The sequence below is a fragment of the Dunckerocampus dactyliophorus genome, chromosome 9 (genome assembly GCF_027744805.1).
Source record: "Dunckerocampus dactyliophorus isolate RoL2022-P2 chromosome 9, RoL_Ddac_1.1, whole genome shotgun sequence".
In the NCBI taxonomy this organism is placed as follows: Eukaryota; Metazoa; Chordata; class Actinopteri; order Syngnathiformes; family Syngnathidae; genus Dunckerocampus; species Dunckerocampus dactyliophorus.
The window spans coordinates 29,935,895-29,963,287 of NC_072827.1; the positions used below are offsets into that span (position 1 = coordinate 29,935,895).

General features: G+C 42.5%; 1 protein-coding gene across 1 annotated transcript in view; it reads right to left on the reverse strand.

The window, feature by feature from the left end:
- Positions 1-18,166, reverse strand: part of LOC129187264 (NALCN channel auxiliary factor 1) — a 105,652-nt gene extending 87,486 nt beyond the window's left edge. Inside the window, exon 1 of the mRNA XM_054786292.1 lies at positions 16,772-18,166. Within this exon, the coding sequence (XP_054642267.1) occupies positions 16,772-17,557 (786 nt within the window). The 5' untranslated portion in view covers positions 17,558-18,166. The remainder of the gene's footprint in view (positions 1-16,771) is intronic.
- Between the last annotated feature and the right edge of the window lie 9,227 nt (positions 18,167-27,393).

The window sequence follows — 27,393 nt, forward strand, 5'->3', positions numbered from 1 at the left end:
TATTGGATGGATTTTTATTGGCTCTTTTATTGGATTAGGGACCTGACTCACAGAGGTTTGTTACAAAAGCCAAACAATATTGTTGGTCATGCTGTGGAATAAAAAAGTCAACTCAGCAATACTTTGGTTGCATTATTTTTGATGCTTTGAAGAGCTAATTTCATAACTATATTCAATTCCACAAATTCATGGTTGTAACAAAAGCTCATTATTAAAAAAAAAGGGATCGGTACCGGATATGATCGGCTAGACTATCAAAAAAATCGGATCAGATGGGAAGCCAAAAACGTGCATGGAGACATCTCTACCATTCATGCAGTGTGTAACGGGCTGCACGGTGGCCTAGTGGTTAGCATGCTGGCCTCCCAGTCAGGAGATTGTCGGTTCACATTCCAATGCAAGGTTAATTTGAGACTAAATGGTCCATATGTGTGAACGTGGTCTGGCTGGCGACCAGTTCAGAGTGTACCCCCTCCCTCGCCCGAAGGCAGCTGGGATCAACATTCCCTCCAAGCAATCGAGCACTGATCTTGTGTTCTCAGCGCACAGCGAATCCTTGCAGCACAACAAAATAAACTGTAAACTGTAAATAAAATAAAGACATGATCATTTATTCTGTACCATTTTGCAATGCAAGTGACAGACGACAGCAATGACGAACACTGTCCAGCCAATGATGAGATCCTGTTGGTACGCAGCCAATCAGTTCATTAACCGCACATTACGCAGGAAATGTGGTAGTGGCATGCTTTTATTTTGATGGCCGGACTTACCGGCTACAGGAAGTGTTACGCCGAGGTTGCCCGAGTGATGCCGAATGCCGTGGCGGTTGTTTTTTACATTTTTTACTCAGACAAAAGTAAACACATACAGCAAATGTCAGGCAGATTTCCAGAATGAAGCAGTGCCAGAACAGGCTGCTGCCACACAGCCTGGAAAGGAAATAAGGAAATAAAAGTATACGTAATTAACAAAATAAATGGTCAAGAAGAAAAGAAATGGAAAATGAAATCATGAACTTGGTGTTTCCTGCAAGATTCGGGTCATTAATTACATGAGAGAGTTCCACGTGTTTGAGGTGGACAAAAAAGAAAGCTACACTGAGAAAGACGCCTTGCTGACCTTTTGACCCCATGCCTATACAAGAATACCACAGAAAGGAAGGTGAACTACCTCTGGTTCTCAGGTTTTGGACAGGTGTGATACGACAAGTGTGCACGTCTGAGGGCGCTCACAGAGGTCCAAGGAATGCTCAGTTATGATCAGTTATTATTGATTTATTATCATTAAGTGTATAAACCTTGACTGTCAGTGCACCACATTGTTTTATTGCCTTTATCACTTTCCTATTCATTCACAACTGGCAAAAGACTACATTTGGAAAACAGGAGGCGAAGAAAAAAGGAAGAGGAAGAGGAGAGAGGAAGGCTAAGAGTTGTACGATACAACCCGGACAGAGCGTGTGATTAAAGTTATGAAGAGTTAATAGGCCTGCTTAATTCTACACCACCCACAGAACACTACCTCTTTTAGAAGAGTCTAACCACCACCACCATTTGTTCTTTTTTCTAATATCTCCTCCACCTCCTCCTCCACAACGACGTATGCTCGACCACTCCTCTTCAAAGGTAAATAACATTTATCATTACGTATTATTATATCACTTTTATTATTGTTTTTTTCATTAATTATCCTTGTTTAATATTACTACTGCATCCAAACTCATATTTACATACATACACATATACTGTAAATGTATACACGTACATGTAGTACCTATATCATTGCTAATATTACCTTTTCCCTACTTAAGAACAATTCCACTTAAGAACGGTCGTCTGGAACCAATTGTGTTCGTTAGTTGGGGACTTAGTGTATATATATTTGCACCTTTATCTATTACTATTTCCTTTTTCCGCTGTGAAAAACGTCATTAAAACAAGAACAAAGCTTCCAACGCTGAAATGAATCACAAACGTCCTAACAATCCGTCAGCATTGTGTGCCCTGCATGTTGGCGTGCCGCAGCAGCAACATCTGTGGTGTAATTAATGTGGAGCTGAAGGAGCTGGTAGAGGTGGGTAAGGTCAAGCCTCTGCGGATGGCCCACCTGCACTCTCTCCCCTTATTGGCCACGCCCCTTCATGTGTTCTCCTCTCACTGCAACCTCTTTCACTATTTACTTTTAGTATTCACTACTTCACTATTCAGCTATTGTGATTCAGTCTCAACAAATTAGCTGTCTAAAGAAGTCCAGTATCACATGACCTCACCTGTAGGAAGTTGAGCAACATCTAAACCAGAGCCATTTGCCAGTTGCGGCCCACGACTGTTTTTTAATTGGCCCACAGCACATAGTAAAAATACAATTTATCCAGAAAACTACAAAAAATAAAATAAAATAAATAAGAAGAATGTCATTATTACTAGAAGAAAATTGACAAGATGAAAAAAAACTGCAGAAAAGGGGAAAACGTTACAACGTAGTAGGAATAAAGTCAAAATATCACAGGAACAAAATCATGCTGTTATATGACATAATACTTTGATGCAACACACCATGTACACTCGCACAACTGGAGCAAATCATTTCAATGACTTGCACCGTTATTGGCTTTAATCTCCAAAGTATTGCACAGACATACTGAGTGAGCTCATGCTTGCCCCCCCCATCTGCTAGCGTGGTTGAAACCCAGCAAATCTGCGCAATACCACACTGCCATGGAAACAGGAGCTCAGAACATTCAGGCAGCTCCCTTTAAAAATTACTTTCCAGCTGTCCAGTGAGTGTATCGGCTGCTACAATGCCGATGACCTTCCCTGCAGGGTCAATAAGGCTGAAAAGAAGACCAGACAAATGGTGTTTGCTCACATGGTTAACATGAGTGACTGTGTCGACATGCACTTGCTCCCTCTGCGTGTGTATGTGTGCACACCGGGGTGTGTGGGTGCACAGGAGAGGGGGGTGTCACAGTTCCTCCTCAGTGCCTTTGAAAAGCCTCTGGCAGATGAATAATTTACACAGAGTCTGAGTGGGGCTGCCAGTGTGCCACTGTAAAGGAAAAACAGCAGCCGCAGGACACAAAGCACAAGTGTTAAAGCCATGTTTTTAAAAGGAGATCAATCAACTTTTGTCTGATCCTCTCCAAAAAACAAATAATAGCAAACATTAGCACTTTTAAAAGAGGGATGCAGTACAAGCACGTGATTTCTCCCAGCCAATCAGTGAAGAAATGTAAAAGTGATCATGAAAAAAACTTGAAAGAAATTGAAAAATCAAAATATTTTCTTTTTGACTATCAGGCAAAACAGTCTAACATGATAAGAACAAATATCTCGAGTAACATGTACTGAAAGGTATATTACTTCATTAAAAATGATCAAATAGACTTGATCAAAAAAAATTGGGGTCACATATTTAGATGAGAGCTGGATTTATTTATCTTTTTTTAAAACATTTCTAACATTGAATTTTGCAGCATCTTTGTGTTTCATTGAAGGAACATTTGAGGCTGTGCCAGTTTGGCATGGGCTCCAGCTACAACGGTAGCCGTGTTTTTATTAGGAATTTGGTTAATTGTGATAATTGTGCCTGTTGTGAGACAATTCAAACCAGCATGAAAGCCTGTTTTTCCAAGTCTTGTGTCATAACAGTAACATTACTGACACCTATTGACCAGCGTGCTGTACTTCGTATCGCGTCTCTGCGTCTTCTGAACGCCTTATATTTGTATTGCAGTTCATTTAGCCATGCTTGAAAATGCTTAGTTTAGGCAAAAAATATGTAATGTTTGCTTACATATGCATATTTTTTCACTAATAATAGGCCCTGCTCCGCCATGAAACAGCGATGATTTATTCGTATATTAAAACAATCATGTCTGCCGCGTGGAACTTAACTACCGACACATGCCATGAAAACTTGCAGGGGTAGCACGTTAAAAAGCTTTCATTTAATCGGGCATTTAAGAACAAACAGGTGACAGAGTATGGTGAGTTTTCGAGGCTAACGGTGTGATCATCAGCCAAACGGCGTATGTGTGTGAGAGTCAGAAGGCTAAGCTAATAAGCCCAAAAGTAATTGAATTCATCGGTTGAGATGACCAGCCTAACCAGTGAGATATGTTCTCTTCGAACGATAAGGCAAATATGTTTTTGTCTAAATTGAGGTGATTTGATGGTTCCTTTTTTCATATCATATAGCCCATAGCAGGGGTACAGCCAGGAATTCTGGGTCCAATGAAAAAAAATCACGTTTGGAGTCCGTGGACCAGAGGCTAGGTGGAAAGCTACAGCTAGCTAGCTTCCGCCAGAGAGACAGTGGAGTCAGGCAAAATGTGTAAACAAAGATGGTTGAATAGTCGAACTTCAATGCGAGTCAAACGTGAGCGATCACACATGCCGGCATCGCTAGGCTAAGACTGTGACAAGCCGCCGTCAATTGACGCCACTTTTCAGAGTATTTTACATTTTCACGGAAATAAGGGCCGACTCCTGTCAGCTCGATACGGGACGCATACTTTTATCTGCTTGCACATGCGCGAGTAGATGAAAAATCCACTCTGAATGTCTCATATTTTAGTGGCAAAATGGGACCATTTAGTCGCAGACTGGAGCCATGTCAGAAAAGCATAGCCGAGTCATGGAATGACTGCGCTGCGATGTCTCCTTGCCCGTTATACACTCCTGATCCATTCCCACTAGCCTCTGGAAACATTGGCATCAAACACGCTGACACACATTTTTGAGGTGATTAATAAGAATGGCGCACTACTCAATACTGAGTCCTTTTTTGAAGATTTTATTTTTATTTTGGGGGGGTTTCTTGTTGGTCTTAAACTTTTGATTAGCTGATGAACAGCCTGCTTCACTTTAATGGTTGTTTGCAATAAATTGCTTATTCAAAACAAAACATTTTTTGTCTCACTCTCATTTCTTCTTTTTGCATTTTGAAGCTCTGCTTAGAACCTCCTTAAGATCCAACAGTCCAAAATGTAAGTTCTTGCAATTTTTCAAATGGTTCAACAAATTTGATCGGGTGTGTGTTATGATGACCGCCAGATTGACTCCAAAGTAATCCACAAAGTCAAACCCCACAGCACGCTTGCTCACTTGTGAGTACAATCGTACATCCGACTGACATGCTGCAGTGCAAATAAGACAAATAAAATATGGCTCTTTAGGTTGTTTATTAGGAAGACAAAGCCGTTCCTCTCAATCACGCCTTTCCAGATCACTCTCCAGGGACTCCAAAGCGGGCGGGTATTCTGAACTGATGTTTGGTGCATAAGCGAAAGCAACAGTCAGGACCCGTCCCCCCACCCGACGGCGGATGGAAACTAAACTTAGCCCCCAACATACAGGCCCTGAGCCGCGGCGCAAAGAGAAATTCCTGCAGAGAAAAGAACACCAGAGTGGAATGAGGTCCAGTCCCTCTCAAGAGGACTGGTTCCAGAGCCCTTGCTGTGCGTCAAGGTGAGTCCCACTATATCTACCTGGAACTTCTCCACGTTGCGCACCATCTCAGGCTCCTGCCCCACCGAAGAGGTGACATTCCACATACCAAGAGCTAGCTTCTGCAGCCAAGGATCGGACCACGATCCACCCAACTCACTCTGCACATGACCCCTTTGGCTGGAGGGGGCGACCCATGTTGCCTCGTCTTGCTGTACCCAGCCACCATCATGCCCCACCTCCACGCCTGGCTCCAGAGGGGGGCCCCAGTGGTCCATATCTGTTGATCATTATAGGGGTGTGTTTGAGCTATGCTTTGTCCGGTCCCTCACCTTGGAGCTGTTTGTCTTGGGTGGCCCCACCAGGGGCATAAAAGCCCCCTACCACTTAGCTCCTACGATCATCAGGACACACAAACTCCTCCACCGCGGAAAGGTGGTAGCTCAAAGATGAAAGTGAAATCCATGTACAAAGAAATTTAGCCAAATGTCCATCATATGACTTAACGATTTAGTGAAACGCAGTCCAGCATTTTGACTCACACATCCCAGGAAGTATCAATCCCACGTGTTATTCTTGTGCAGCGACCCTTCAAAGTACACCCTGCTGCATGTACGTGCACTATCATGCATTTGTCTTCGGGGATAAGTGTGTTTTACGGTGGGTGAACAAGGTCGAGCTCTGGTTGACGCTCACAAACACCCAGGGTTAGGTCAGATAGACAAATGGTACCTCCTCGGTGGAGGTGATAAAAACAAGGACGCTCAAAAGTGGGTCAGATAAAGTAAAGCGGGAAAAGAGGTGAAGGAGCAAGTGAAGAAGACAAAACGCGGCATTTGTGGAAAAGGTGAAAAAGCCCTCTAAGTCCATTCACCACCACACACAAACACACACGCACCAGCAACAAACCATTAGAAGTAGATGACGATAAGACCCTCATCGTCAGCTCAATCTCCCCCCCCATTCCTCTTCCACCTTTTCCATGCACTATCTTTGCCCATCGATAACCTCTCTTCCGTTCCTCCTCCCTGCCCACCATCAAATTACTGTCAGACTGCAGGTGGGTGCAGAGAGGGCTGGCTGGGCCGTGTTTGGTGCTGCCCGCTCTCAAAAACCTGGATCACCAAACAATACTCCCCCTCCCCATCCCTCGCTCTCTCTCTCTCCCTCACTTATGCACACTTGATGGCTGTATCAAGCTCCTAAGGTGGTTACCAGGTGGAGTAATGATGTGAATAATCAGCCTCTTTGGCTTCGTAATGACGGCGCAGAGGAGGACAACACAAACTCATTTGCATCTGTTTGAAAGAGGGAGGTATTTAGCGTGTAAGGCCCATATCTCAACACGGCTCCAGCAGCTACAGGAAGTAGATAGAAACGTTCCCAGGAGACAGGCGAAAACAATAAGGATGCGACGTAAGAGGAATTTGACCAGTAAAAATAGGAAATTTGAACATTTGCCATACATGATAGAAGACACTTTGAGATTCAAAATGTGAAATTAAGATGACTATACTCAATGGCTCCTTGCATATTCACAACCCCGCAATATCTTGTTTGGCTTTTGTAACGAACCTCTGTGAGTCAGGTCCCTGATCCAATAAAAGTCCATCCAATAAATATCAAATTAGGGGGAAAAAACAGGCGTGAAAAATACTTTTAGGGTAGGACTAATCATTTCACATGGTTATAGGTCAATCTGTGGTGTGATTTAGAATAAATTACTTTTTTTTTAACAAATTCTCTTCAACGCAATAATAATTTATTGACGGCCCCTAGTACAAACAACCAGCAGTTACAGCGGCATTGGCGGAGCCAGACATTTTTCGTTGGGGCGGCCATTCCTCACATAGGGGTGGCAATACGTTGATACCTGAAATGCCCGGAGGGTCAGTGGGGCGGCTGGAGAGTGACCAAGGGTGCCCGTGGCCACCATTGGCCGCCACGTAACTCCGTCACTGTACAGCGGACGTGTCTGCATGGTGGTGCTGCGTTTTCTTCTTCTTGCGGGTGGTGGGAGTCGAGTGGCAACCAGCTTTGAAGCGCATTACCGCACCTACCATGTTGGGTTGTTATGGGAATTATGAACGTTATACGGCAACCGGATCGGCCCGATCCCGTGTAGAAAAGCCGATATTATCCGATCTTCAAAATACAGCGGATCGGCATCGGGCATCCCTACATTACAGCTTTGCTAAAAGTATAAACCCAATGGTGGCCTGAAACTTTTGCACAGCATTCCATACTGTATTTATCTATATTTATTGGGTTTATGGTCTTCTTCTATATAATATCGCCAATCTCATGAGACTGGGGCTGCCATGTTCCACTGCAATAGCTACACGAGTCACGAGTCGCTACAAAGTCGCATTTCGCTAATATGACACCTACATGGGAGACAGGAGTTCAGAACATAAAATAACAATGAAATCCTCGCATGTAACTCACCCACAAATAAGCATGTAATAGTATCCATTCCATTTCCCCTTTAAATTTGTCCCGTCAGTCTCACACATGGAAAAAGCAACACTACAACATCTCGCTGATGCATGCACACGTGTGCACTTTCATCCATTGACACAAACACTGATTAAATTGGAGAGGATTATATATCAGGCCAGGTGCTCAGATGAATTGTTCTCACCCACACACACGCACACACACACACACACACACACACACACACACACACACACCCTCCACAGAAAAATAAATAACATACAATAGAGAAAATGACAAGGAGGATGTGACACATTTTGTCAGATCCTGTCTGCACACATCGCTGGGTCTTTCCTCTAATCTTCACCATTCGCTATCCTCCCCGCCCCCCACAACCCCCCCTGCTGTCAGCTATACATGCGACATGTACTGTGGCACTTGTGCAATAGATGTGCAAAGTCATACGGTGATTAAATGGCATGATTGAAATTGCTTTCTGCAATTCATTCGCTGTTAGGCTGCAGTTAAAAGAGTGCTGACAATGCTGACGTTACATTTACTGGATGAAAAGTCATCGTCCGCGACATTACGTACATCTAGTGATCTCCGGGAGATGCATTTGGGTACCTGGGGCCTAAATGACTTAATCCACCTCTGAACAGCACCACTATCACATCCCAATATACAAACCATCAATGATATATTATTGATGGTTATTGGTTATTGATGGCTATATTCCAAGATGTGGCGTTACAGAGAGGCAGTTCAGCACCGTTAGAACTACGCACAAAACCCAGTTAACGCTTTATCTTCTCATCGGGGGTGTCAAGAGAAACACTTTACTCGAAAAAAAAACAAAAAGAAGAACAATTACAATTTTCATTATAATTATAATTAAAAATCTGATTTCTGTAGTAATTATCTTTAAGGAGTAAAATAATAATCATAATCCCAATCATATCCATAAAAGGAATATATTACATGTAATATAACGCAATATAATGCAATATTTCCAAACTGTGGCTGCTTGGCATATAAAGGGCAAAGCCAGGTTCCACGTTTTTTGGAGGGATGGAGCATGAAGGAGCTTGCATTTGACATTTCTTTGCTTATTTGTTTAAATCATATATGCCAATATTTTCCAGATTATTTTAAATCAATAAATGAAAATGTCAAAATTCAGGCACACGCCAGCGGTACAGCTACAAAAGATTGTTTGTTTTTTTTAGGAATCATGAATTGGTGTTTTGTGGATACATCCTGTTTGCATTTTCATCAAACTCCTGACAAGTAGCAGCATAAATAGTCCGGTACGTTTGGTCTGTCATCAGATGACGTTTACGCTCGCTACTGTACATCCATCGTCTTGCATGTCGATGAGCTTGGAGATGTTCCGTCTGTAACAGGACATGCTGTGAGCGGACCGGTGGTGGTGATGATGATGACTCAGTGATGTGAGAATGTCACCAGCGTCTGGGAGCTCAGGGAGCTGTGACTGGGTTTGTGTGTCTGTGCTTGGGAGAGTGCTGAGAGCCTCACGTCCTCCTCTTAGACCTTTAATCCACCTATAGAAAACATACAGTACACTCGTGCATTGTTCTACCTGTAGGGGTACAATGGCTTGTCACTGGGGTGGTAACACCAAATGTTATGCTACCCTTGACGATCTTTATGGCCCAGGAAAAAGGCACAGTAACCTTGGAGAGCAATAATTAGCCCTGTAGGGTGCATAGGTGTTAACTGTACCTTAAAGGTGGCTCCAAATGAAACTTCTTTCACCCAAAAATATATAAGAACACCACTACCGGCTAGCATAAGTTACCAATATGGGTTTCAGAGAACGGATGGTACAGAAAAATGTCCATGTTATGCACAATTGTGAGTTAAACTGAATGAGAGTTGGGCAAAAGTTGAAAAAAAGACAAAAAAGTCGTAATGTTGTGAGAAAACGTTGAAATGAAAACTCAAATAATCATATGTGTTCTCACATAAACCACATAGCTTTTCTTTACATATGAATCATTTCTTAGCATATCTACTGTATATGGTCATTTTATGTGGTACGTTGTATACGTATATGTATATTAAAGTTTAATAGGGTTAGGGTTAGGGTTAGGGTTAGGGTTAGGGTTAGGGTTTGGGTTAGAGTTTGGGTTAGGGTTAGGGTTAGGGTTAGGGTTTGGGTTAGAGTTTGGGTTAGGGTTAGGGTTAGGGTTTGGGTTAGAGTTTGGGTTAGGGTTTGGGTTAGGATGGTCACCCTAACCCTAACCGGAACCCTAACCAACCCTAACGCTAACCATAACCCCCTAACTCTTTATTTAGGCAAAAAATATCTAAAACTTGCTTAAATATTTAAACAAAAAACTGAAGCAAAAAATATGTAAAACGTGCTTGCGATTGGCTGGCGATTGGCTTGCGATTGGCTGGCGATTGGCTTGCGATTGGCTGGCGATTGGCTGGCGATTGGCTGGTGATTGACTGGCGATTGGCTGGCGACCGGTCCCAAAGTCAGCTGGGATAGACTCCAAAATACCCGCGCCATTAGTGAGGATAAGCGGCATAGAAGTTGGATGGGCGGATGGAATAAATAAATATAAAAATGACAATGACTTCAATAAAAGTGTAAAAAAATAAAATAAAAATGAATGCAAATTTAAAATACATAAAAGTGGGTTGCAACTTAGTGACCATTGGAAAATCTTGACACCATTTGAAACACCTTGCATTAAATGGCGTATTTTCTTATTTGTGTCTACTATATTGGATAATCAAATTGTGAAGGTGACTGTATGGGTGTTATTTCATTTAACGGAGGCTCTAATATTGTTAAAAACCGCATTCAGAAGGTGTAAGCATGTTTTCTGTGCTCTAACTACAAAAATATTCCATTTATAATCAGGAAAGTCACGTAAATTCACTTGTTACCGTGGAGTCTGGAACCAATTAACCACAATAAATGAGGGATTACTCTACAGTTCATTAAACGTGTAATGGTGGCCATAGTTTGACCCTGGAACAGATTAATTCCCAACGATATGAACTGTGTGCTCCACCTTTGAGGTTCCACTCTACTTGAAATGTCCATTCATGATGTAAACACTTGCAGTTGAACACGTAGCTGGTCTGACTAATAATAGCCTCCCAACATGGGGGCCTATCTGCTGGGTTGCTTTCATGAAGTCCAGATTAAATGGATGCTATTTTTATCAATGACTCATTACACTTATGACAACTAAAGCTTTGCCTTCACTCACACAGACGCACGTGCACAGGAGCTGAACAAACAAGCAAACTGAAACAGCAAGAATAGCAGCAGCGACATCTGTTGCAGCGCAGATGTTTTCATGAATTTACAAGGCGGCAAACACCTCAAAACTTTTCACAATTTTTCTGCCTCGGTGCTCGGCGAATTTTCAAGTTTTGAACAGCGGCCATTTCCGCTGCGGTGGTTCTCGCCCCTTATCTTGTCAGAGAGAAAAATCCAACATAACACATCACCCACTCATCAAATCATTCAACTAAGCACACCAGCATGAGAAAGGAAACGTGCTTATCTTTGCTTTTGTGGTCGTCTGAAGTTTAGCAGCAGGGCTTCACGGGGCAAACGAGACGCAGACTTTCATGGTGTTGCATTGCAAACCACGAAGGCGTTTCCGTGAGAGTGCTGCTGTGTTGTTCTCCAGCATATATTCCCTCATCTCACTTGGGGAGGAAGCAAACGCTGGCAGCTCATAAGGAGGAGAGTTTCCCAGCATCTATTTGAACGGACCCATGAAGCGACATCATTGAATATGAGGGAAACACATTTAGACAATAACTGTGCAATCTGTTAGTGGGGTGTTCCTTTACATCGGGGGTGTCCAAACTTTTTCCAGGGAGGCCACATAATGAAAAATGAAAGGATGCAAGGGTGCTAAGAAGTTATACATACAGTCATATACATACATGGAAAAAATGATTCGACCACGACCATGCTGTGGTACATGTGAGGCACCAATACATCAATACAGGGCTCTGCAACTGTAAGTCATTTTCCTATCATTGGAAGAAGTTATACCTGTATACCCGTATATAAAAATGATTGCCCAACCCTGCAGCGCGGCCGTACAAGCTAAAAGGCAGCTAACAACGCCTGTGCCCAACTTTTGGCAACACAGCACACGCCTGTGGCACAGGACCTCCACTTTCTCTCATATCCTAGAAACAGTATGACGCAAAATTTTAGTTGTTTTGAAAACGTGACCTTTTCGTACCTCGAAACCGGTAACCAGCCCATGCCTACTGTACAGTTAATAAAAGTTTCATGATGGCGATAGTTTGAGCCTGGAACAAATTAATTCACATTAATTTCATTGGTCAGCAATGCTAAATATGCAACAAGACGCTAACATATCAGTGGATTCATCCATCCAATCAACCATGCACGCAAAAGTGCGCTCATTCATCTCCCAACCATCCAGTATTTTCAACTGATAGATCAATCCATCAACTATCTACTGTCATTTGGCAAGCATCGAAAGCGCAGTAAATGATCTATGCATAGCATCACATATAGTAACTAAGTTAGTGTATTTGCATTTGCAGTACTAGTCAATCTAGTGAACAGTAAGAAACTTGGGCTTTACATTGTGAACACATGCAGGTTTTCCAGCCTGATAAATCCCGGAAAATAACGTATAGTAACCGGATTAGAGCTGGAAGTTAATTCTGATCCTCTGCTATGGAGGACACTCCAATGTCAATGCGTGCATTGATGGTAATGTTATTAAAACATGGCCACCAAGGCCATCATTGGGATAAAAGTGAACGGCTCTTGCAGCATGAGATACCGTAGGCATTAGTCGAGACACTACCTGGCTACTCCACTACTCCAAAAACACTAGTCAAAGATCCTCTGCATGACAGGAGAGCTTTGCTGCTTTCAAGGACCTACTGCAAAAATGCGATTCAGAAGACCCTCTGTATGACCAGCGTGACACACTGGTTGAGTTCGGAACTGAACTTGCGGGCCCGGTCGTAGTCTATCGAGGTTAACTTACACTTGCACGACAGTTGAAACGTGTGACGCACGAAGCCTACTGCGTTCAACCACTCCCCACCGAGAGTGAGCGGTTTTATTATACTTTATGTGTCTTATTAGCGTCTTTGTACACTTCTTGGGCTGTTAATAATCTTATGCTTGTACACCTAATACAGCTCTTGTGATGGTGGCAGGTGTTTATTTCTATTACCACTGCGGAACAAATGTTTTGATATATGAACATGACGTTGACTGACAGTCCGTCAGTATTATTCCACAGGTACCGGCGCATAATTCTCAGGCACGTCATGTGGCCGCCACGCAATGGGGTGTTAAGAGGAGGAAAAAAAAGCACACAGGAGAGTGTGTGTGCGTGTGTGTGCATGTGTGTGTGGACAGGTCTGTAATTGAAGAGAGGGAAAGGACCTTAACCTAGATGGGTATCTATCACTCCAACACTCACATATTTCCACAGAGGACAGCGAGAGGAGGGAAGAAGTGAGGCCAAGGCCCCTGACGGAAGTGAGTGTACATGAAGAAGAAGAGGGAGGAGAGCGCAGAGGATAAAACTGTGCACATGTGACGCCCGTCCCTCTTGACACAGATGGGAGGAAGACAAAGATGGAGAGGATGCGAAAGTATAACCAAGAGACAATGACAAATAGACGGAAGAGAGGGGATCAACATGCTGAGGACCAGCCCTGGAGACACAGCCACCAGAGAAGCAGAGAATTATGGGAGCGCAAATTAAATTACACCGGAAGGGACGCTCAGGTCTGGACCTGCAGGGAAGACAGCACATGGGGACGGGAGGGTTTGGTGGGTTCCGCCTCTGCACGTGTGTGTTACACGGTTGCATGGATCAGAAGGTGGTGCGAAAACACCAATTAGAAGATGCATGGACATAATATTAGGGACACCAGCGCGATCTAATGACATCCAGTGCAAGACCTCCATTAAAAACCTGTCATTTTAAAGACAATCAGGTTCAGTTGTCATTGACATGCAAGTTTATCATTCCGGCTGCTGTAGAATGGCACAGTGTCCGTGTGCGTGTGTTACACAGTTGCATAGATCAGAAAAACATAAATGGACACAATATTAGGTACACCTGCACAAGCTAATGACATTTAACACAAAACCTCCATTAAAAATCCTGGCAATTTGAAGCTAAAAACACTCAAATACTGTAGGTTTGTCAATGAGAGCTGTTTCTAGCATTTTGATTGATCTGGAACTTAGTAGAGTGCACGTGTGCCCAATAGAGTGCCAGGTGAAATGTTATCCATTCATCGTTTGCAGATACATTTCAAAATATGTGGATCAAGGCTTGTTTTGTTTTATGTATACTTTATATTGTATGGTTTGACCACTGAGTGCATTTGTTGCCGACAGCCTGATTAATACCACGTTGGCTTCCTTCCCTCAGTAAACTGCTGTATTATAAGTGATGAGGACCCAGTAGGGCCTGCTAACACTAACTTACAACAATTTGGCTTGTCTCAGAATCAGCCTCCAGTCATTATCAATGCTGAAACTTTCCATAGCCTGTCTGTGGCACTCAGCCTGAGTCATTCAGAAGACAACCATTTTTAAAAACACACTCATGTAAGGTTTCATTTTTAACAAGGGCAAAGTACTTTCAGCTGCGGTTGAACACCTGACAACAAGAGCAAACAAATGTTATGCCGTATAAGACTTGGGATGGACATTTGACTGGCATTCTCACCATTTCAGGAATTAATTAAGGCCTCCTTTCAAATAGGCACCTCTTTCAAATAAATGCATGGCACTGTCTTCAGTTCACCCTGAGCCACACTTGAAGAAATACAATAACAGCCTCCCATGAAATGGATGCCTCCTTCAAAAAAAATGGTTGGTACTCTCTGCAGTTGAGTAAATAAACACCCTGTGCCACTATTTGAGGAAATACTGAACAGGCCTCCTGTCAAATAGACACCTCTTTCAAATAAATGCATGGTGCTGTCTGAAGTTGCAGTAAGGGCCCTGGGAGACTATTTGAGTAAATACTTTTATACTTTTTAACTCCTTTTAGATGGATGCCTCTTTCAGGTAAACTTCAATCTCTGCAGTTGTGTAAAATAAAAACACCACTGGTCAGTATTTGAAGAAATACTGCACAGGCTTTCTCCCAAATAGACACCTCTTTCAAGTAAATACATTCCACTGTCTGCAGTTCAGTATATAAATGCAGTGGGCCACCCATCCATCCATCTTCTGCTTATCCCAGTTTGGGTGGCAAGGACAGCAGCCTAAGCAGAGAAGCCCAGACTTCCCTCTCACCGGCTACTTCGTCCAGCTCCTCCCGGCCGGTTCCGAGGCGTTCCCCGGCCAGTTGAGAGACATAGTCTCTCCAATGTGTCCTGGGTCTTCCTTGAGGGCTCCTACCAGTCGGGCGTGCCCTGAACACCTCCCCAGGGAGGCGTCCGGGAGGCAACCTGACCAGATGCCAGAGCCACCTCATTTGGCTCCTCTCAGTGCGGAGGAGCAGTGGGTTTAAACCAAACAGTGCTTCTCACCTTATTGCAAAAAGAGAGCCCAGTCACTCTACGGAGAACACTCATTTCGGCCGCTTGAACCCGCGATCTTGCCCTTTCAGTCATTACCCAGATCCCATGACAATCGGTGAGTGGGCCACTGTTTGAGTAAATACTATAAAAACCTCTCGAATCAACGCCTCTTTCAAATAAATACCGAGTACGTGCTGCAGTTGAGATGAACGCACTGAGGAAACTATGTCAAATGCTATGTAATACTCCTTCGAATAAACGCATGGTGCTCTCTGCAGTTGAGTACGTAAACCTTCCAGGTCATTATCTGATTACATACTATAAAGGTCTTCTTTGAAATGGGTATATCCTTCAATACATGCCCGCTACAAAACTAAGAAAACACTGTCAGCCTCAAATTGAGCAAACACAGTAAAAAGAACGCTCTCTGCCTTTCAGAGTCATCATAAGGTTGCAAACTCATGGCTTTCAGTGCAGTTAACAGGCTTGAAAACAGGCTTTAAGCAGCTGTTGACAACATTCAAGATTAATCCCGATGACACGGGGCGGCCGGCGCAAAACACCCGACTTGAGAATGAATAGCTGTAATTATCATATCAAGCAGCGTAATATATTTATTCTCTGGCGAGAGCGCTTCTTGAAAAAGGGAGCCGCCGCGGGTTGTCATGCAGTCCCGGGAGCGCCGCGATTTCTCAAAGGTCACTCGGACACCGAGGTCGATTAGCAATTCAGATGGGGCTACAGGGGCTAAAAGGCTGCCTGAGACTTATTGCATTAGCAAAGGCTGCGGCGGAGGCACGAGGAGGAGGCTGGTTGGATGTTGCTGGAGCTGGATGTAACACTGCAGCACAGTCGAGTATTTGCATATATGCTTGCCTTCTTTTCAACAAGCTGTAAATAAGGCCTTCTCACCGGGCCTTGTTTCAGCACCATGGACAGCGAGTGATGCACCCTGTCAGTGCATGGAGGCTCCAGCGTGTGTCAGCGTGTGTGTTTGCGTGCGTGGGCTTCTTCCAATGTGTGCTGTGCAAGGTCTGACATTGAAAACACGCCTGAGTTCCATAGGTCGTAATGTGCCCATGTTAGTGGATTAGATCACCTGTATGCCATGAGGAGAATTACACAAAGCTTCACAGAAGCGCTCCAGTAAGGATTCATCTGTGCAGCTAAAACACACTGCAAGCTTCATTTCTTAAAAGGAAACGACCAAAAATGCAAATATACCGACATGTCCAGTGGTTGCCATGGCGACCGAGAACCCACCCCCTCAAGTCCACTTGTATGGGTGTGTGTGTGTGTGCGTGTGTGTGTGTGTGTCCGTGTCCTACCTTGCATTCCTCCATGCACGTCCGAACCGAGTACGCGTCCGTCTCGTATTTGCGGACCAACAGCTCGAACTCCCGGTAGTTGTCCTCCGCCTGCCGGTCGAGGAGCTGGTAAGCCCGGACACACTCGCCGCATCCCGGCGCGTCCGCCCCCATGGCCATATCCAGGGTGCAATTCATGTCGTGTGGACTCGTAAACCCGTAAAACAAATCCAAAAGTGAGTAGGAATTACAAAAAGAAAGGTACAAATCGCTCAGGTTCACGTACGCCGACTGCGTCCCCTCTCCCCCTCCGGCTGTGGAGAGGCCCAGGCACACGGTGTCCGCGTCCGTGAAAGTGAAGCAGTCTTTGGACACGCTGTCCGGGTGGCAGGTGTCCATCCGCCACAGAGGTTCGGTAGAATTCCCTAGAAAAATAGCATCTTGCTCTCTGGTGAGCCGGTAGGGGTCAGGCGGTGGTGGGGGTGATGATGATGATGGTGGTTGTGATGATGATGATGGTGGTGGTAGTGGTGGGACCCAGTGCAGGGAGTGAGGCTGCTCGCCCGTCTCTCTAATCCCGAGCCCCCCCGACCCCGAGCGCTTGTCCCTGGTGCGGGTCAGCGTGGCCTCGGCGCAGAACCACAGGTGATCCGAGAGCAGGATGGTGATGAAGAGAAGCGAGGCCAGCGACAGTCGCCATCTCTGGGCCCGTTCCGACTCGGTGGATGGCTTCTCGGTCCCTCGGGGTGCGAACCAGTATTTTACGCCTTCGTCATGCTGTCGACGCATCCAAGCACCCCTGGTCATATTTTAGGAGAGTGCTGCCCTGGCCGACTCCACCGCGGGGGCTGCTCTGTCTCAATACTCATTGACTTACGGGGGGTTGGGAGGCAGGCTGTGTTCTCCTCGGGTGCCGTTGCCTCCGCCGGCGCAGGGCGCAGCTCGATCGCGCCCGCAGCTATCGGTGCTATTCCGGTCCAATAAGACCACCCGCACGGATTAAGCTTGCCGCATCCTCCATGGCTCCCCGCGGGGGGACGGCGTCCTCTTTGACCGCATGCCCCCCCTTCTCTCTCTCTCTCTCTCTTTCTCTCGCCTTCCCGGGTGTCCTCCCCTTCCTTCCTCCTTCCTTCGTCGCAGGCTGTTGCAAGCCTGCTCGGTGCTGCTGCTGCTGCTGTTGATGATGATGATGATGATGATCCTGCTGGGGCGTCTGCCGCAGATTGGGCTCACAGGGAAGCGGCTGCTGGCCCGCACTGGCCGGTCTCGTCGCTGCCTCGAAGCCGAGCGTGAAGCCTTGAATTCCGTCTCCGGCTGGCCGTTGTCATCTTGGAGCGCGCCTAAGTTGCCGCCATGTTCGCCTGGAAAGACTTTTTCGGAGAGCACAGGCTGTTTGCGTCATCTCCATCGCTGCGAGAGCTCCATCGTTGCGCAGTGGCAGAGCAGCTTATTGCCTATATGCACACGCAGTGGGGTGGGGGGAGTGGAGGAGAGAGGAGAGGAGGAGAGGGACGCATAAGGGGATGCACACAGGTACACATTTCTAGGATGTTATGCACAAATACGTTGTGCGCCGTCATGAATCTTTGATTAGCGTTCATTCATTCATTTAAGAATGCAATTGGAAACCATTCATTGTTTCTATTTTTATGCAGCTCTTAAAGACTTTGCAGCAAGTAGCTCAATTTTAATCAGCTGCACCACCTCGCAAGTCAATTTGTGTATCTCAGATCCTCCAGTGAGAGGGGGGAGCCGAAAACTCCAGAAAATAAAATGTGAGTACATCGGAAGAGGTGCAGCAGCTTCATAAAAATGAAGACAAAACATCTTCAGTTATGTCAAAGGCAAGAATTTATACACTTGTGGGTTTTTTGGTGAGAGTGGGGAACAGGAAACCCTAGAAAATTAGTGTGGACTTGAGGTGCAGCACCATGAGAAAAATAAAGAAAACTTTTTTTTTTTTTAACCTGCTATCTTCATTCAGTCCTGCATCAGTAACCTCTGACTTCACAAATACTCTTCATGCAAAATGTCCAAAAACTTGTGGAAGAGTGGAAGCTAGCAGCAACGTGTGGAGCTAACCCTTCATACACTCCCACCACCTGCACAGGGGCAACGGCCCGGTGTCCCAATACTTTTGTCTAAACACGTTGCGTTGCGCCACCCATACTAACAATTGCGTGCAACTGCAATTCCATCATGTCAGTGATCATTATGAGCAATGCATTTATTTAAAACACATCGACTGCTTGATAAGAGAGGAAAAACCCAGCAGTGAACAGATGGATGACAAATTAAAAGAGTACTAACATAATCTACCCCTAGTGAGGTGCTGGCCCAACACACCACGAGCTGGCAGCGTCAGCTTCTTTGCACCTTGGCAAAGAGTCTGGAACTCTACTAAGCACGATCAGTCTTCCAAAAGAGATCCCCCCCTCAGTTTGTGTTTTCCTGGTGGGGCTGGCAGTGAGGGCGGCTACTACAGTTAATTCGGTCCAAAAGTCTCCCATGAGTGTTTAATTACACAGGTTGGGATTTGGTGATTGGGAAGTAGTTTAGCGTAGAATTCCAAATATTTTCAGAATTGTGGCGCATGTGTGTTGGACCTAAATTTTCAGGGGGTGGGGGAAAATATCATGAGAATCAGAAACTTAGAATGGCGGTTTTCGAGGTGTGAGGACGGAGGCACAACAGCTTGAGAAAAGTAAAGAAAAACAGACTAATACACCGACATATGCCGACGTAAAAACTTGAGAAACTATCTTCAGTTATGTCAAAGGCAAAATGCAATTTTTTTTCGGTGAGAGTAGTAGAGAGGACGTCAGTGAAGGAGCAGCAGCTTGAGAAAAATCAAGATAAATACAGAAAACAAAGCTCTTCAGCGATCTCAAAGGCAAAATTTATCAATTTGTAGTTGTTTTGGTAAGACTGGCAACGTTTTAAAGGAAAACTGCACTTTTTGGGGGAGTTTTGCCCATCATGCACAATCGTCTTGTGAGACATGAACACACGTCTTTCCCTTTTCGTTTTAAAGACAGAAAAACAGCTAGCACGAGGAAGCTAACAATTATTAACAATTAGCTAACAAACAATTAGCTAACAAATATTCCTTTATCAAGCCTCTAAAAATAACCCCCCCAAAAAACACCAACAACGTTCCGTTTACATAATTTAGCCGAGCTACAGCAACATTGTTATTGTAGGAGCTAACACCAAAGAAGTACTTTTCTGGCGTAGTGACACAGCGCCTCGCTCAGAGCACCTCACGCCACTACCGAAAGGTAAAGCAAAATATTGGAGTTGCTGCATCGCCGGTGAGTTTGAGTTGAACTTAGCAGCTCAACGGGCAGCACAAGTCTTATGCAGAAAGATACAAACATCCCATCAGTTGGCACCCCAGTGAGAGCGGACGTTTCATTATGGTCATATTTTGTCAGTGAAACTGTTAGCACTAGTGCTACATGCTAACACTATGAGAATGGCTTGGTGTTTCACTATAGCTGGATCTGCCCAGCACCCAGAAACATTATTCTTTGCCTCGGGGGTGTAAAAGTACAAAGTTGTATGCCGTGATTATTGGTAGCAAACGCTCTCTCTATGCCGATGTTGTTGACGGAGGTAGCGTTCGTTGCTATGTGCTCTGTCAAATAATGCGCCCAGGAAGGAAGTTCCTGTAATGCTCAAAATTAAGAAAATACAACAAAATACTTGAAGTATTACATGTTATCATGACTGTACCTGTGACCACATGGGCATAGCATGTATATAAAACAATACAACATTGTTTGAGACTTTTTAGAGGTGTTTTAATAGAGGGTTTTATAGGCAGAGTAGGTGAATCCCATTACTTTGCATTATTAGCTGCCTCATGCTATTGGTTTTTCTCTATTTACAACGCACAGAAAAGAGAAAGACACGCATGTTCATGTTTCACATAAGGATTGTGGATGATAGGCAAAATTCCGAACAAGTGCAGTTTTCCTATACCATGCTAGGCTGTCTTTATTTACGACATAATCCAAGGCAAACATTGATCCATTTTTAGTTCTTTTGCGGAGAGAGGGAAGTGGAAAATTTCATAAAATCAATGCAGACTTCAGAGGAGGGGCAGCAACATGAAAATCAAGCACAAACACAAGTCGAAACCTGTTACTGACTTGCTACTTCTCCTCTTGCTTTTATTAGGTCAACGCTTTGGTGTCGAAACGTTTTCCACTAAGGGCTGCACAGGGAAAAAAATCAAAGGATGCAGAGGACACGTTTACATTTTTTAAATCAACTCTGATAGACATGCTGAGACATTTTTTACATTTGAAATAAAAGCTCAGCTCTGTGTTATGTGTCAAAGTATGTACACAATATCTTATAATCAACTATTATATTATCATCGACTATTATATTATCATCAACTATTATATGATCATCGACTATTATATTATAATCAACTATTATATTATCATCAACTATTATATTATAATCAACTATTATATTATCAACTATTATATTATCATCAACTATTATATTATAATCAACTATTATATTATCAACTATTAAATTATAATCAACTATTATATTATCATCGACTATTATATTATCATCAACTATTATATTATCATCAACTATTATATTATAATCAACTATTATATTATCATCAACTATTATCTTGTAATCAACTATTATATTATCATCAACTATTATATTATCATCAACAATTATATTATCATCAACTATTATATTATCATCAACTATTATATTATAATCAACTATTATATTATCAACTATTAAATTATAATCAACTATTATATTATCATCGACTATTATATTATCATCAACTATTATATTATAATCAACTATTATATTATAATCAACTATTAAATTATAATCAACTATTATATTATCATCAACTTTTATATTATCATCAACTATTATATTATCATCAACTATTAAATTATAATCGACTATTATATTATCATCAACTATTATATTATCATCAACTATTATATTATAATCAACTATTATATTATAATCAACTATTATCTTATAATCAACTATTATATTATAATCAACTATTATATTATCATCAACTATTATATTATCATCAACTATTATATTATCATCAACTATTATATTATCATCAACTATTATATTATAATCAACTATTATATTATCATCAACTATTAAATTATAATCAACTATTATATGATCATCAACTATTATATTATAATCAACTATTATATTATCATCAACTATTATATTATAATCAACTATTATATTATCATCAACTATTATATTATAATCAACTATTATATTATCATCAACTATTAAATTATAATCAACTATTATATTATAATCAACTATTATATTATCATCAACTATTAAATTATAATCAACTATTATATTATCATCAACTATTATATTATAATCAACTATTATATTATCATCAACTATTAAATTATAATCAACTATTATATTATAATCAACTATTATATTATCATCAACTATTAAATTATAATCAACTATTATATTATCATCAACTATTATATTATCATCAACTATTAAATTATAATCAACTATTATATTATCATCAACTATTATATTATCATCAACTATTAAATTATAATCAACTATTATATTATAATCAACTATTATATTATCATCAACTATTAAATTATAATCAACTATTATATTATCATCAACTATTATATTATCATCAACTATTAAATTATAATCAACTATTATATTATCATCAACTATTATATTATCATCAACTATTAAATTATAATCAACTATTATATTATCATCAACTATTATATTATAATCAACTATTTTATTACCTTTCACTGTTTAGCTTGTTTCCTTTCTGCTTTCTTCTCGTACATGTTTTTATTGTAATATTATGTGTTTTTGCTATTATAACTGTGACCCAACCAAATTTTCCTAAAATTGCAACTTTATTCTTGTTTCTCATAATAGTATGACTTAAAAAAAAAAACAAACATATTTCATTTTTATCATTTTCCCATTTTGACTGTTGTTTTTTGTTTTGTTATGGCCAATTAAAAAACAGCAGTAAATGACTCGGACACCCCGTGCTAAAGGTTAAAACGGATTTATTTAAGCTGCTTTGGTGAGCGAGGGAAGCAGAAAACCCCAGGAAATGGAAAATGGGGTCAGGAGTTCAGCAGAGGCGCTGCAGAAAAATAAATGGAAAAAACATATAGATGTTTAAACATGCTAAGCTATCTTCAGTCATGTCAAAAGCAGAATTGATCTATTTTTAGGTCTTTTGGTGAGAATTGCATGCAGAAATCTCCAGAAAACACTTCACGGGAGGCGCAGCAGCTTGACAAACATAAAGACAAAAATGTTTTGAAAATGTGTTAAGCCAGCTTTAGTTATATACAACATTGATCAATTTTGAGTTCCTCCGGTGAGGGGGGGAGCAGGAAGCTCCAGGCCTCCAGTGAGGCTGCAGAAGCTTGATAAAAATAAACAAAAGAAGATGCATTCAAACTTGATAAGGTTGTGACGCCTCCTGTTAAATGGTGTGGCTGTGCAAGCTGACACATCGTGCAGTATATACGTACAAGGCGACTCATCATTCCATGGGTTTTTAAACTGGACACTTGTCTTCCATTAGCACCTGAGAAGAAGCCAATTAACACATGTAGCGTGTATGCATCAGGCCCAGTGGGCACGTGCCATTCTATGTGTGTGTGTTTCCAAGACAGAGAGGTAGTGCCATAGAAACAATGTGACAGGCAGATGGAGAGAGGGAAAGGGAAAGAGGGAGTTAGTGTGTGCTGTGAATGCAAATAACCGGCCATCACGGGAACTGTAAGCAGACATGAGTCATCCACTATTGGTGTGTGTGTATATACGCTATTGAACCTGCGCTGATTGAATCATCCTATATATCACTATTAGGCTGCTTGCGGAATCAAACATCATTTTCACAGTCAAGTGCTTGTTTTTCTGCTAGGGTTTCAAGGTACATGACATTTTTGGCGCCCCCTATGGGATCTCAAAAGGTGCTCAAAATGTTTCGTTAGCCGTGCAAGAAAACATGTAATACAAATACAGTGGTGTAGTACGTGTTTGACCCCTTCCTGAGGTCTTATTTTTTTCATGTTTGTCACACTTAAATGTTTCATATCATCAAACAAATTGAAATAGTAGGCAGTGACAACACAACCAAACACAAAATGCAGTTTTTTAATGAAACTTTTTATTATTAAGGGAGACAAAATCCATATACATGGACCCGTGTGAAAAAGTGATTGCCCCCTAAACCCAATTATAGATTGGGCCCCCCTTAGCAGCAACAACTGCAATCAAGCGTTTATGATAACTAGCAATGAGTCTCTTCCAGCGCTGGGGAGGAATTTTGGCCCACTCATCTTTGCAGAATTGTTGTCATTCAGCCACATTGGAGGGTTTTGCGGCATGAAGCGCCTTTTTAAGGTCATGCCACAGCATCTCAATAGGATTCAGGTCAGGACTTTGACGAGGCCACTCCAAAGTCTTCCTTTTGTTTTTCTTCAGCCATTCAGAGGTGGACTTGCTGGTGTGTTTTGGATCATTGTCCTGCTGCAGAACCCAAGTTGGTTTCAGCTTGAGGTCACCAACAGATGGCCGAACATTCTCCTTCAGGATTTTTTGGTAGACAGCAGAATTCTTTGTTGCATTTATCACAGCAAGTCTTCCAGGTCCTAAAGCAGCAAAACAGCCCCAGACCATCACACTACCACTACCATATTTTACTGTTGGTATTATGTTCTTTTTGTGAAATGAGGTTACTTTTAGGTGAAAGAAAAATGGTAAAAAATACAGTATAGGAGTAGTAGTACTGTAGTAGTACTGTGCAGCATGGGACAAAGTTAGAAGGTGCATTCAAGGACTGTCAAACAAAGTGGGACAAAATGCCGCTGGCATTAAACATGCAAAAGCTGTGGGATTTCTAATTGATTTCTAATTGTGTATTATTTTTGACATGACCTTTAAAATCAGTGCACACTTCCATGGCCAGTATACAACTGTCAATAATGTCATGTGTTTCATGTGTGTTGTTGTTAAATAAGGTTTACATGAGACAATGTCACACATTTCTTACGACGCATACCAAAAGGCTCCGTTGGACCCCCCCACACACAAAAGCTGAAGCCAGAGTTGTTGAAAATTTACATTTATAAGGAAAGGAAATGAGAATTGCTGGTGGGCAAGAGGCCAAAACTCGTAGAATGTTTTTTTTTAAGTACCCGTATTCGTGTGGACATGACCTAATTAGCCCCGTTTGCGACCCCTGATAAACGTGCGACAATATTCATTCATTTCCTTCATTCAGTGTGTTATGTGAGGGAACTTGGTGGCAGCAAAGTAGTGCCACTCCAAAACCAATTAATTGAAGTGAGATATTAGCGCGTGATGCAGTGTGTCCATTGTTTTTGCTAAGTGGGTACAAAACCCCAACATGCAATTGTCAACATGATGGATTACAGCACTGAGACAATTGATTCTCAACTTCAGCAGAAATTCCCCATTAAAAGTGACAGTGAAGGTGTTGAACGCTGCGGCATTGTTAGGAGAAATGAGATGATTATGAGGTACAATAAACAAAAATGGAACCCGAGAGGAGTCCACGCTGCTGATTGCTGAGAAGCGCTCCCACTGCTTGCTCAGTCGGTCAGTGAAATCAAGAGGGATTAGAGCAATGATCCAGATACCATCATGCAGTTCAATCAGCCACCCACCCAGCACCAGCCCGTCTCTCCGCCTTGTGGGGGTTTTAGTCTCCGGATCGATCGGCACGCCTCATTTCCATTCTAGGAATTCTTGAGCGGCACATCGACGCGGCTTGCTATCTCAATGCCTTTTCCCATACCCTTGGCCCCGCACATGGCTGCCCTACATATCCCCCCATCCAGCTAGATACCTGATCTATAATTTTGCAGAGCTTCAAAGGAAATATGGCGGTCAGCTTTGGAACGATCCGGGATATGACAGAAGAGGACGGCAGATCTGAAGGTCCTTGCACTGGTAGTGTTGTTTGGATTTAAACATCATACGACTTCATAAAAACACAACACTATTCAGTCAATGTGCGTTTGTGTTTGTCTTCATCCCCTCTTGCCCTGGTGTTGCATCACTGATGGCCCAGGACTGAATCCTGATGATCCAAGCTTATTCATGAGGGAAGGGCCAGGAGTTGCACAGACGATGATCCACATGCTTTAGTATCTTTACTCTTAAAGAAAGTGTTGGTTTATGTTTATGTTGCTCTTTACAGTTCACCGGCAGTGTAGGGGTGCACGCAGCTGACTTTCATACAGCCAGCCTGGGATTGATTCCCGCTCAGCAGGGGTATCACGAGATCTCATGGGAGAGAAGCCGTCTCCCTTGGTGTTCTGAGCATCTGCGTCAGCGAGTGCTGTGTGGCTCTTTTTCCATCGGAGTTGAACAATTTATGCCGTCTTAATGTCCCAGCAGAAGCTGTAGTAATTCTACATTTGATCAAAGTTACTTTAGATTTGTCAGATCTAAACACGCAGCTGTTTGGACTTGTCTGGACTTGCATTTGGCAGAGCGTCAAACTCATAACACACCTCATATGTAGAAGAGATGCGTGGTGATGATTATCTACATGGTCGCTATGTTTAGCTAGTGATGGTGAGCATTAAAAGTGAAAGACAGGAAGGGCTTCTTGCTTCATGTATTTCTTTGGTAATTCAATACAAGCGGTCAACAAAGGTGAAGTATCCGCTGCGCAGGCTCGCGGGAGTGTAGCTCCACCTTGGTTCCGCAGGTTTGAAAGCTGCATAAACCCCTCCACAATGCAACCCAAACCCTGACCATCGACAGAGCCAAGAAGGCAGAGCTTGGGCACACTCCTCTGTCGCCTGGCAACACATCACCTTCCTGGCAAAAGACACATGGGTGCATGCACTTGCCGTACTATCGTCATCAGCTGTCTTAATGCTGGCTGAGCAGTTTGCCCCTGACCGTGATTACAACATTGGTTCTGATGCTGCTGTGTTGTACAATATAGAGTTAATAAGTTCTAGACCCGACTGTGATAAGTCAATTTCCACAAAGTAGGATTCCTTATTTATAAATGGAATATTTTCATAGTCAGAGCATAAAAAACCTGTTCACGGCCTTCTAAATAAGGTGTTTAACATTATCAGAGCCCTCTAGAAGATGAAATAACACACCTACAGTCACCTTTAGCATAGTAGCATTTTTAGCCGCTTTCATAGCTGGAAACATATGTAAACACTTAGCACTATTATGGTACTTGTTAGCATGCTAACATTAGCATGTTAGCGTTGCCAGCATGCTAACATTAGCATAGCAGCATTTTTATCCATTTTCATAGCTAGGCACATATAAACACTTACCACTATTATGTTGGGTGTTAGCATGCTAACGTTAGTGCGTTAGCACTGCTAGCATGCTAACATTAGCAATTAAAATATGTACGGTAGATAAAATAAATGTAGTACCAATATTTATGGTGTAATGCACAATATGGGGGGGAACTATGGCGCTTGGCAGAGGTCTGCGCTCTCTGAGTGCTTTTTGCGTTCGGTATTTAGTCATTGTTTGCTGTTACGTACATGCTACATTCGCCAGGAACTTTTCCT